Genomic DNA, 13,115 nt, shown 5'->3' on the forward strand with positions numbered 1-13,115 from the left:
TTGAAGTTAAATTTATATAAGAAAAAATGACTTAAAAATAGGGTAGACAACTATCATCCTCTCCTGTTTTTTCCAAAGAAGGGTTATAAATGTAAAGTGTTTGTAATCTACTTCGCACATCATCATTACAGTATATACTGAGAGGAAAAATGAGATTTAGAAGTATGACCACTATTCAATAAAATGACTACATATAAAAATATTTGCAAAGGCTATTTGATTTGCTAATTTTCTCCAATGAACATTTATAACTTTTCTAATAAAATAACAAGAATTCTTGTAAGATATGAAAAAATTGAGTAGATGAGCTGAAATGCATTTATATATTCAGAACTGAATACACGAAAACACATAATTACAAGAACCAAATGAAGTAATTACAGGTCTACTATTCTCATTTAATAAAGTTTATCTAAAATGTACTTGGAGAATTACTGTTACAAGACTGCTGCAAGCCTATTAGGTTAATGGCTATTAAAGTTTGTCAATGATTGCAAAGACAAAGGGAGAAACTACAGGGACATAGGAAATACTGTTAATTTAGCCTAAGAACATGTATAGAAACTGCTGATATGAATAGATAATGTAAACTTTAGTGAAAGAAAATAAAAAATGAAAAAAAGCCCCATATAAAACCAATTATTAAAAAAAGAGAAACAATATCTTACCTAATATTTAAGAATGTTAGAGCTTGTAGGTTTAGAATGGCCTCTGGTATATACCGAATACAATTTTGGTATAAGTTGAGATTCTCAAGAGAAACAAAGTGACATACTTCTATGGGAATTTCTGAGAGGCGATTTCGTGACAGATCTGAAAGAAAAAATGAGCTTAAGATCAATCCTTGCAATTTATTTTATTGAAATGTTACATAGGCAGGTTTTGTGAATGTTTGAATTGAGTTCTTATCATGGAACTGATCCAGAATAAACATTCAAATATTTACTAACTCACTGAATAAACCATTTTATTTTAACTCGTGCCACTACATCTGTTGCTGGGAAATGCTGATTCCTTTTGAGTCTCCACATACATTAAAAAATACAATCATCGGAGGACCCGGGTTTGATTCCCGGCCAGGGCACACAGGAGAAGCGCCCATTTGCTTCTCCACTCCTCCACCGCGCTTTCCTCTCTGTCTCTCTCTTCCCCTCCTGCAGCCTAGGCTCCATTGGAGCAAAGATGGCCCGGGCGCTGGGGATGGCTCCTTGGCCTCTGCCCCAGGCGCTGGAGTGGCTCTGGTCGCAATATGGTGACGCCCAGGATGGGCAGAGCATCACCCCCTGGTGGGCAGAGCCTCGCCCCTGGTGGGCGTGCCGGGTGGATCCCGGTCGGGCGCATGTGGGAGTCTGTCTGACTGTCTCTCCCTGTTTCCAGCTTCAGAAAAATGGAAAGAAAAAAAAAAATACAATCATTAGGCCCTGGCTGGTTGGCTCAGTGGTAGAGCGTCGGCCTGGCGTGCAGGAGTCCCGGGTTCAATTCCCGGCCAGGGCACACGGGAGAAGCACCCATCTGCTTCTCCATCCCTCCCCCTCTCCTTCCTCTTTCTCTCTCTCTTCCCCTCCCACAGCCAACGCTCCACTGGAGCAAAGTTGGCCCGGGCGCTGAGGATGGCTCTGTGGCCTCTGCCTCAGGCACTAGAATGGCTCTGATTGCAACAGAGCAACGCCCCAGATGGGCAGAGCATCGCCTCCTGGTGGGCGTGCTGGGTGGATCCTGGTCGGGTGCATGCAGGAGTCTGTCTGACTGCCTCCCTGTTTCCAACTTCAGAAATGTACAGAAGAAGGAGAGAAAGGAGAAAATACACAATCATTATTCTTTACAGGTAACACAAACTCCTAAGTCACATCTGTCTACAAATTACATCAAAGATCTTATTAGGTACCAAATATCCAAGAAAATTAACGTATCCCTAAAATACACCTTTGCAAAAGCAGACAACATGCTGAGATATTTTTTAAAAAACAAAGCAAAAGAAAACCAAACAGAAAGTACTGTTGCTTTCTTTACCAGTCAAAGATGACTAGGGTCATGTCACAGGACTAAGGAACTATACTTGTTCCCACTGGCAAAAATAAGACAATCTGAGCTTCAATAAAGATTCTAATTGTAATAGACTGAAGGCTATCACACATATTGAATTATACAAGCTTCTAATGACATCCCTCTCCATTCCCAAAGGTAATAGAGAACCAATTCATTATCTTGTACACTGATAAAGAGAAAATCAAATATTTATCTTGCCTTCCGTATATGAATTGTATCACTGAGTAACCAAAGAGAAAAGGGACGTATCTATATATGTGTTTTAGTATCAGTGAAAAATAATAGAATGCTACCATTTTGCAATTCTCAATGAGTTTCTGGATTTAGAATTGAGTATTAATGGCTGTTATCTTTACAAACAATCAGGAATCACAGTTCTCCTAGTAAAAGAACAGAATATCACTTATGGTCTTGCCAAAGAGATAAGAATCTAGTCTAATCAAGAACCTAGTCTAACCTAGTCTGGATTAACATTATGTTTTTAGGAAATGCAGAAGACAAAGGAATATGCTGAAATATAGTCACTCTATCACTACCCATTTAGATTTAATAAAATATACTGTAAGAGTCATTTGCTCACCACTGTTTTCTCTCTTCTTCTGCCCTAGTCCACTCTCAACACTTTTATTCAACATAGTATTGGAAATTGTAGCCATAGTAACTATACAAAAGAAAGAAATAAAAGACATCCAAATTGGAAAGAAAGAAATATTGATAAAACTGTCACTATTTGTAGATGACATGTTATATATAGAAAACCCTAAAGACTCTATCAAGAAACTGTTAGAATAAACAAATTCAGAAAGCTGGAGGATATGAAATCAGTACACAAAAATCTGTTGTGTTTCTATACACTAAAAACAAACTATCAAAAAGAGAAATCAAGAAAATAATCCTGTTTGTAAGTGCACCAAAAAGAATATACTAAAATTTAACCAAGGAAGTGAAAGATCTGATACTGAAAACTACAAGACATTAATGAAAGAAACTGAGGAAGACCCAAATAAACAAGAAGATATTACATATTCATGGATTGGAAAAGTGAGAAAATTTAAAATGTCCATACTACCTGAATCAATTTACAGATTTGATTCAACCCCTATCAAAATTTCAATGGCACATTTTTAAAGACATAAAACAATTCTAAAATTTTGGAACCATAAAAAACCCTGAATAGCCAAAGTAATCTTGAGAAAGAACAAAACTGGAGGTATCGTGCTCATTAACTTCAAACTAAATAACAAAGCTATAGTAATTAAAACAGTATGGTATTGGCATAAAAAACAGACACACAGATCAATGGAACAGAATAAAAAGCCCAGGAACAAGCCTGTGAATATATGGTCAATTAATTAACAACAAAGGAGCCAAGAATATATAACGTGAAAAGAATAGCTTCTTCAATAAATAGGTGTTGGGAAAAGTAAACAGCGACATGAAAAACAAACAAAAACAAAAAAACCTTAACCACTATCTTATACCATACACAAAAATTTACTTAAAATGGGATCAAAGACTTGAATGTAAGACCTGAAACTATAAAATTCCTAGAAGAAAATATATGCTGTAAGCTACTTGACATAGCTCTTGAAAATGACATTTTGTATCTGAGACCAAAAGCAAATATAAACAAGTGGGACTATATCACACTAAAAAGAAGGGCAACCTACTGAACAGGTGAGTATATCTTCAAATCATATATTTTGTAAGGGGTTAGTATCTAAAATATATAAAGAACTTGTACAGCCTGACCTGTGGTGGCGCAGTGGATAAAGCATTGACCTGTAACACTGAGGTTGCTGGTTCAAAACCCTGGGCTTGCCTGGTCAGGCACATGTGGGAGTTGATGCCTCCTGCTCCTCCCCCCTTCTTTCTCTCTCTCTCTCTCTTCTCTAAAATGAATAAATAAAGTCTTTAAAAAAAAAAAAAAAAAGAACTTGCACAGCCCTGTCTGGATGGCCTGGTTGGTTAGAGCATTGTAGCTCAGTTGGTTGGAGCATCATCCCAATACACCAAAAGTTGTAGGTTTGATCCTCAGTCAGGGCACATACAAGAATCAACCAATGAAAGTATAAATAAGTGGAACAAGTTGATGTCTCTCTCTCTCTCTTTCAAATCATTAAAAATGTAAATAATTTAAAAATGGGCAGATCTAAACAGATTTTTCCAAAAAGGGCATACAGACAGCCAACAAGTATATAAAAAAGATGTTCAACATCATTAATCATCAGGAAAATGCAAATCAAAACCTCACACCAGTTTGAAAGGCTATCATCAAAAAGATAAGAAATAACAAGTGTTAGTGAGGATATACAGAAAAGGAAACCCTTGTGCACTGCTGGTGAGAAACTAGTGCAGCCACTATCGAAAACAGTATGGAGATTCCTCAAAAAATAAAAATAGAACTACCATATGATCCAGCAATTCTACTTCTGGGTTTTTATCCAAAGGAAACAAAACCACTAATGGGAAAAGATATATGCATGTTCACTGCACAATTATTTACAATAGTCAATATATGGAAACAACCTAATCACTGATGAATGAATTTAAGAAACTGTGGCATACATATACACAATGGAGTATTATTCAGTCATGAAAAAGATGAAACCTTGCCATTTGCAACAACATGGATGAACCTTAAGTAAGTGAAATGAGTTACACAGAGATAGACAAATAGCATATGATCTCTCTAAAATGCAGAATCTAAAGAGAAAAAGGCAGCCTGACCAGGTGGTGGCGCAGAGGATAGAGCATCGGACTGGGATGTGGACGACCCAGGTTCGAGACCCCGAGGTCGCCAGCTTGAGCGCGGGCTCATCTGATTTGAGCAAAAGCTCACCAGCTTGGACCCAAGGTTGCTGGCTCAAGCAAGGGGTTACTCGGTCTGCTGTAGCCCCCGGTCAAGGCACATATGAGAAAGCAATCAATGAACAACTAAGGTGTTGCAACGCACAACGAAAAACTAATGACTGATGCTTCTCATCTCTCTGTTCCTATCTTTCTGTCCCTATCTATTCCTCTCACTGACTCTCTTTGTCTCTGTTAAAAAATAAAAAAGAAAAAAAGAAAAAGAAAAAGGCAAACAAATAAGCTCACAGAGAACAGATTGGTGGCTACCAGGGGTGAGTGGGTAGGAGAAATGGGTGGTTTTTTAGTTTAAATAAATACATAGTTAAAAAAATAAAAAAATTAAAACCCCACAATTTATTATTCTACAGTTCTAAGGGTCAGATGTTTAAAATGGGTCTTACTGGGTTAAATCAAGATACAGATAGCAGAGCTGCATTCCTTTTGGAGCTTCTAGAGACTATTCACATTTCTTGGTTCATAGGCCCATTCCTCCAACTCCAAGCCAGCAGACAGGTGGAGTCTTTCTGATGCTGTCATCTCTTTGGGTCTACCTCTTCTGCCTCCTCCTACTTTTAAGGATCCTGTGACATTGCTAGTCTCCCCATTCTTGAAGGTCAGTAGATATAGCTTAACATATTAGCGATCACAGGGATTGTATGTAGGTATATTTCGGGGGCCATAATTCTGCCTACCACATCCCTAACCTTTCTAAAAATAGAAGCAGGCTATACGTGTATTCTTCTGTGATCTTCATGCAACATTTGAGATTTATTCATGTAGTTGCACATTGCAATAGTTCCTTCATTTTCACTATCTTCACAGTACTGTGCAATACAAACATGCCACAATTTACTTACACTACGACTGATGAAAATTTCAATTACACACTGATCTAGATATATATATATCTAGGAGTGAAAATGCTGTGTAATAAAATATATGTATCTTCAACATCACAAAAAAAGATATCAAACTGTTGAAAAGAAATTTTTCCCTACGCAAGGTCATATAGCTATTCTCTTCTGAAAGTTCTGTAGTTTCACCATCACATTTAATCTATCAGGAGCTGATTTTCTAGGATGATGAGAGGTAGGAGACTAATTTCAGTTTTTTCATATTGGAATACTTAATTATCCCAGTGACAGTTATGAAAAAGACCATCTTTCCTTCTATTATTTCCCTATAACACCTCTGTCATATACCATGTGCCTATATTTGTATAGGCCTGTTTGGGGGTTCTCCAACCTGTTCCACTGTTCTACTTGTTTATCCTTATATCAGTATTATACAACCTTAATTATAACTTTATAATAGTTCTTGGTATTTTTTTTATTTTTTTATTTTTCTGAAGTGAGAAGTGGGGAGGCAGAGACAGACTCCCGCATGCACCTGACCGGGATCCACCCGGTATGCCTAGTAGGGGGTGATGCTCTGCCTATCTGGGGCATTGCTCTGTTGCAACCAGAGCCATTCTAGCACCTGAGGCAGAGGCCATGGAGCCATCCTCAGTGCCCGTGCAACTTTGCTCCAATGGAGCCTTGGCTGCGGGAGGGGAGAGAGAGAGAGAGAGAAAGGAGGGGGGGAAAGGTGGAGAAGGAGATGGGCGCTTCTCCTGTGTGCCCTGCCCGGGATTCGAACCCAGGATTTCCACATGCTGGGTCAACGCTCTACCACTGAGCCAACTGGCCAGGGCCAGTTCTTCGTATTTTGTATAATGACATACTCCTACATCACTTTTAGTAGAAAAGGTATTGTTTCCTTTCCTCTTTGTAGTTCTTCAACTGTGTCTTGACTTTCTAGGTCCTTTTCATTTCCTAAATTTTAGGATGAGCTTGTTATATCTCATAAAAACACTTGTTGACATTTTTATTGATACACTGAATCAAACATCAATTTGAGAAGAAAAACATTTTTACAATATGGAATCTATGAACATCTTCATTAATTAATTAAAGCCTTCTTTAAAGTTTCTTGGACCTGGCCAGTTGCTCAGTGGTAGAGCAAGGGCCTGGCATGTGGATGTTCTGAGTTCGATTCCTGGTCCAGGTACAAAGGAGAAGCGCCCATCTGCCTCTCCCCCCCTTCCATTTCTCTCTCTCTCTCTCTCTTCCCCTCCTGCAGCCATGGCTCCACTGGAGCAAGTTGACCCCAGGCACTGAGGATAGCTCCACGGCCTCTGCCTCAGGTGCTAAAAAGAGCTCGGTTGAGCAACAGAGCAACGCCCCAGATGGACAAAGCATCGCCCCCTAGTGGGCTTGCTGGGTGGATCCCAGTTGGGGCACATGTGGGAGTCTGTCTCTACTTCCCTTCCTCTCACTGAATAAAAAAGAAAAAACAAGTTTCTTAACAAAGTTTTATAATTTTTCTCAGAAAGGTTTCATAAAGTTCTTACTTGACTTATTTCCAGGTACTATTTTATAAATGATATATATTTTTAAAGTTTTATTTTCTAACCATTAGTTACTCATAGAAATAAAATTGATTTTTAAATAGTGGGTTTTTTTATCTGGCATCCTTGGTAACTTTTTTTTATTAGTTTATATATTATTTGTAGATTCTTTTGGATAGTTCTAGAACAACAATTACGTTCTTCTATAAATAATGAAAACTTGTTTCTTCCTTTCTGATTCTTATTTATTTATTTACTTACTTAATTCTCTTACAGTGCTGGCTAGGAGCTCTAGTACAATGTTGAATTAAAGCAACAATAGAAAGTATTCTTGTCTTTTTCCTAATTTCAAAGGTTATCTATAGCTAGCTATTCCTTGTCAGATTAAGAAATTGCTTTCTATTTCTAGTTTACTAAGAGTTTTTATTGATAATCAGTGTTTAATTTACCACTTTTTCTCCATCTGTAAAGATGATCATAGAATTTTAATCTTTTATTACATTAAAATGGAATTAGTCTTACTGATTTCTTTTGTAAAAGAGACAGAGACAGACAGGAAGAAAGAGAGATGAAAAGCATCAACTTGTAGTTGTGGCACTTTAATTGTTCATTGATTTTCTCATATGTGCCTTAACTGGGGGACTCCAGTTGAGTCAGGGACCCCTTGCTGAAGCCAGATGAGCCCACACTCAAGTTGGCGACCTTGGGGTTTCAAACCTGGGTCCTCAGCATCCCAGGTTGAAAGCTCTATCCACTGCGCCACCACCAGTCAGGTTAATTTTACTCTTTGTTCCACTATTCTTTTATTCCATTAGTGCATAATTGATTTTTTGTCCTCATTAAAACACTCTTCTAATGCAAAATTAAATTGACTTTCGAATGTTAAATCTTGAGTTTCTGAGATGAATTTAATTTAGTCACGATGTAACCTCTTGATTTTACACATACAGATAAGGCTAGTTATGGTCACAGGAGCTTCCTACATTTCTATCTGTGTCACTGTAGCCAATCCTCGATTGTTTTCCAGACTGCAAACTCAATGGAAATTTGCCAAGTACTGTAAAAAGCACAAACTGGATGATAAGTAAGTTTACAGTTAAGCTATTTAGTTACTTCTATACATTGTATCTTGAATGAGGCCTTGGTCTTCACTAGCCATTATCTTTACTTCCTTTGCTAGTGATATGAGTTAACAATGACGTCATTCTTTGGTCCAGCCTCTGGATATATTATTTAGTTAAGCAAAATGGAAAAAACCTATTTTAGCCTGACAACAGTGAGAAAATTTAGGCTTAGGAATGTATCATAAAAGTTTCAACTAACTAGCCTGACCAGGCGGTGGCGCAGTGGATAGAGCGTCAGACTGGGAAGCGGAAGAACCCAGGTTCGAGACCCCAGGATAGCCAGCTTGAGCACGGGCTCATCTGGTTTGAGCAAAAAGCTCACTAGTATGGACCCAAGGTCACTGGCTCGAGCGAGGGGTTACTCAGTCTGCTGAAGGCACATATGAGAAAGCAATCAATGAACAACTAAGGTGTCCCAACGAAAAACTGATGATTGATGCTTCTCATCTCTCTCCGTTCCTGTCTGTCTGTCCCTATCTATCCCTCTCTCAGACTCACTCTCTGTCCCAGTAAAAAAATTAAAAAAAAAAAAAAAGTTTCAACTAACTAAAAGGAATACCTGTATCTCAATGAAAAAAGTTTTAAGGCATTTTGTTTGCAATCACAGGCCTAATCATTTTCCTTACTTACAAAAATCTTACCCTCAGACTTCAATTCATCTCAAAGATATTGCGAATTTTAAAACAGTGTTAAAGAAGATTTTTAAAATGTAAAAAGAATCCTGAACATTGATATGCCATCATTATTTATTACTATTATATTCTATATTAGCATTTCTACTAGAATACTCTATTCTAGCATTTTCTTATATTCTGGCACAACAAGATGTTCCAGGTTTATTTTGCAACTTCTGTGCCCCAGTTCTGGAATCAGCTATTTCTCCTTCTCAGGAAACAGAAACTTCTGTGGCAAGTCAGATTTAGGTGGTGGTGGTGAGGAGCAGAAAGCCACCAATGCCGAGGGAAGTCTCACAATAAACGACTATTGGGTTTTTCTAAGCTGCTATGCTTTGTAGTGGTCTATCACACAGCAATAGAAAAGCAAAACATCAATTGTTATCTGGAAGTGCAGTGCTGCTCTAACAAAAACCTAAAACAACTGACACTGGCTTAAAATGAGGCAGCAGGCAGTAGCCCTAAAAGGTCCTCTTGGAACCTTTGCATTTTCTTTCTTTCTTTTTTTTACTGGGACAGAGAGAGTCAGAGAAAGGGATAGATAGATAGGGACAGACAGAGATGAGAAGCATCAATCATTGGTTTTTCGTTTGCGACACCTTATTGTTCATTAATTGCTTTCTCATATGTGCCTTGACCCCAGGCCTTCAGCAGACTGAGTGACCCCTTGCTCGAGCCAGCAACCTTGGGTTCAAGCTGGTGAGCCTTGCTCAAACTAGATGAGCCCGCGCTCAAGCTAGCAACCTTGGAGTCTCGAATCTGGGTCTTCCGCATCCCAGTCTGATGCTCTATCCACTGCGCCACCGCCTGATCAGGCTGCATTTTCTTATAAAAGTGCTATTAAAGGCTGGAGTAAAGGCTACCCTAACTCTGCTCGGGTAGAACAATTACGGAAACTATAACTAGTAGTAATGTGATAGAAAGGGTACCTAATGGATTTAAATCACCATAAATACACATGGCTATCTGTAGGGAAATGTTGGTTGAAGTTAAGAAATATATGACAACAGCCCAGGCCAGATGGTTCAGCTGTAGAGCGTCGGCCTGGACTGTGGAAGTCCCGGGTTTGATTCCTGGTCAGGGCACACAGGAGAAGCACCCATCTGCTTCTCCACCCTTCCCCCTCTCCTTTCTCTCTTCTCTCTCTCTTCCCCTCCCATAGCCAAGGCTCCATTGGAGCCAAGTTGGCCCAGGCACTGAGGATGGCTCCATGGCCTCTGCCTCAGGTGCTACAATGGCTCTGATTGCTGCAGAGCAGCGCTCCAGATGGGCAGGGCATTGCCCCTGGTGGGCATGCCGGGTGGATCCAGTCCGGCGCATGAGGGATTCTGTCTGACTGCCTCCCTGCTTCTAACTTTGGGGAAAAAAAATGACACAAAGATCACTTCTGTCAAGGAAAGATGTGATGCCCAAGGATATAACAATAATGTGACTTCTATTTTTATTTTATTTATTTATTTATTTATTTGTATTTTTCTGAAGCTGGAAACGGGGAGAGATAGTCAGACAGACTCCCGCATGTGCCCGACCGGGATCCACCTGGCACGCCCACCAGGGGCGACGCTCTGCCCACCAGGGGGCGATGCTCTGCCCCTCCGGGGGGTCGCTCTGCCGTGACCAGAGCCACTCTAGCGCCTGGGGCAAAGGCCAAGGAGCCATCCCCAGCGCCCGGGCCATCTTTGCTCCAATGGAGCCTTGGCTGCGGGAGGGGAAGAGAGAGACAGAGAGGAAGGAGGGGGGAGGTGGAGAAGCAAATGGGTGCTTCTCCTATGTGCCCTGGCCGGGAATCGAACCCGGGTCCCCCGCACGCCAGGCCGACGCTCTACCACTGAGCCAACCGGCCAGGGCCTAATGTGACTTCTTAAACCTGCAAAAAGCTCTTGGAAACATCTATTTAACTGACATGGTATTTCCCTCCTAGCTAATTTTTTAACTATTTCTGTTTGAGCATGAAGGTCATGAGATCCAAATAAGGAATATAATTATTTTATTAGCATGATATTGCTCATTTCTCATCAGATGGCAAAAAGGAAAACCTTAACTCTGTTTAACAAAAAAAACTTGTTAACTTAAATAATTTATTAACTTTAATCTCAAAAGAAAATAATCATAAATATCTAAATAGTGTTTCAATTTTTTTTATTAAGTTTCAGTTTAGGCCTGAACAGCAGGCTCAGTGGATAGAGTGTTGGCCCAGCATGCGGTTGTCCAAGGTTCAATCCCCAGTCGGGGCACACATGAGAAGCAATCATCTGCTTCTCTTCCCCTCTCTCCTTCCTTCTCTCTCTCTCTTCCCCTCTCAAAGCCAGTAGCTTGACTGGTTCAAGTGTGGCCCCGGGCACTGATAATTCAGTAGGTCTGAGCTTCCGTCTTAAGACAGGGGTTACCAGGTGGATCCCTGTCAGGGAACATGCTGGGAGTCTATCTCCCCTACTCTTACTAAAAAAAAAAAAAAAAAGAAAAAAAAAAGTTTCAGTTTATTTTCTTTCTCAGTCACAGGGGCTGGCTCTCTCTTCCTCCCAGATTTTCAGCCACGATTCTTACTTAACCTTAGGAACCCTCTAAAAGGAAGTAACAGTGAACCGTGGTTTCTCCTCAGTCCTAACATCCTGGTGAACTCCTGTCCGTGCCTCAACAGCCCTCTCAAGCATAACCTCATTATACTTCCCTTGACTTGTCTAGGCACTCAAAGGATCTTCCCACTTGTTCTATTATTCTACTGTGGTAATTCTTCATTAGGTTTTAAATTCATTGCAACCAAGAGCTTTTATCTTTAGCACCTAACACAATACCTGATATTAAAAGGTCAAGTTTATGGCCCTGGCCGGTTGGCTCAGTGGTAGAGCGTCGGCCTGGTGTGCGGAGGTCCTGGGTTCGATCCCCGGCCAGGGCACACAGGAGAGGAGCCCATCTGCTTCTCCACTCCTCCCCCTCTCCTTCCTCTCTGTCTCTCTCTTCCCCTCCCGCAGCCAAGGCTCCAATGGAGCAAAAGATGGCCCAGGCGCTGGGGATGGCTCCTTGGCCTCTGCCCCAGGCACTGGAGTGGCTCTGGTCGCCATAGAGCAACGCCCCGGATGGGCAGAGCATCGCCGCCTGGTGGGCACGCCGGGTGGATCCCGGTCGGGTGCATGCAAGAGTCTGTCTGACTGCCTCCCTGTTTCCAGCTTCAGGGGGAAAAAAAAAAAAAAAAAAAAGGTCAAGTTCATTTGCTAAAATTAACTCAGTGTGCTAACATTGGATTTCATTCTGATCAGATTTCTTTCTTTTTTATTTTCTGTGACATAGAGAGACAGAGAAAGGTACAGACAGGAAGCGAGAGAGATGAGAAGCATCAATTCTTCGTTGTGGCACCATTAGTTGTTCATTGTTTGCTTTCTCATATGTGTCTTAAGGGGAGGGACTAGAGCAGAGTGAGTGATCCCATGCTTAAGCCAGTGACCTTGGGCTCAAGCTGGTGAGCCTTGTTCAAAACAGATGAGCCTGCGCTCAAGCCAGCAACCTCGGTGTCTCAAACCTGGGTCCTCTGCATCCTAGTCCGATGCTCTATTCATTGCGCCACTGCCTGGTCAGGCTTAATCAAATCTCTAATTAGCTATTTTATGTTCTTTATTAAAAATTGGAACTTTATTTCTGAATAAACAAAGTTTAAGAGTCTGGCCCAGTAGTTCAGTTGGTTAGTGTCATCCAGACATGCCAAGGTTGTGCGTTCAATCCCTAGTCAGGGCACATATAAAAATCAACCAATGAGCCTGACTAGTGGTGGTGCAGTGGACAGAGCGTTGACCTCAAATGCTGGGGTTCCAGGTTCAAAACCCTAAGGTCACCAGCTTGAGCACAGGCTCTCTAGCTTGAGTGCAGGGTTGACAGCTTAAGCACAGGATCATAGACATGACCCTATGTTGCTGGCTTGAGCCCAACTAAACAAGGGGTCAGAGGCTCAGCTGACACCCCTGGGGCAAGGCATATATGAGACGTAATCAATGAAAAACTAAAACTGCCACAACTATGAGTTGATGCTTCTCATCTCTC

At 40.7% G+C, this 13,115-nt stretch overlaps 1 protein-coding gene across 10 annotated transcripts in view; it reads right to left on the reverse strand.

Moving 5' to 3' along the window:
- LRCH3 (leucine rich repeats and calponin homology domain containing 3) overlaps window positions 1–13,115 on the reverse strand; it is a 155,193-nt gene that overhangs the window by 91,664 nt on the left and 50,414 nt on the right. For all 10 annotated transcript variants that reach the window (XM_066240688.1, XM_066240682.1, XM_066240689.1 and 7 more), the window contains exon 2: window positions 669–813. In XM_066240688.1, the coding sequence (XP_066096785.1) occupies window positions 669–813 (145 nt within the window). The remainder of the gene's footprint in view (window positions 1–668; window positions 814–13,115) is intronic.

Source organism: Saccopteryx bilineata, chromosome 8, assembly GCF_036850765.1.
Source record: "Saccopteryx bilineata isolate mSacBil1 chromosome 8, mSacBil1_pri_phased_curated, whole genome shotgun sequence".
NCBI classification, from domain to species: domain Eukaryota; kingdom Metazoa; phylum Chordata; class Mammalia; order Chiroptera; family Emballonuridae; genus Saccopteryx; species Saccopteryx bilineata.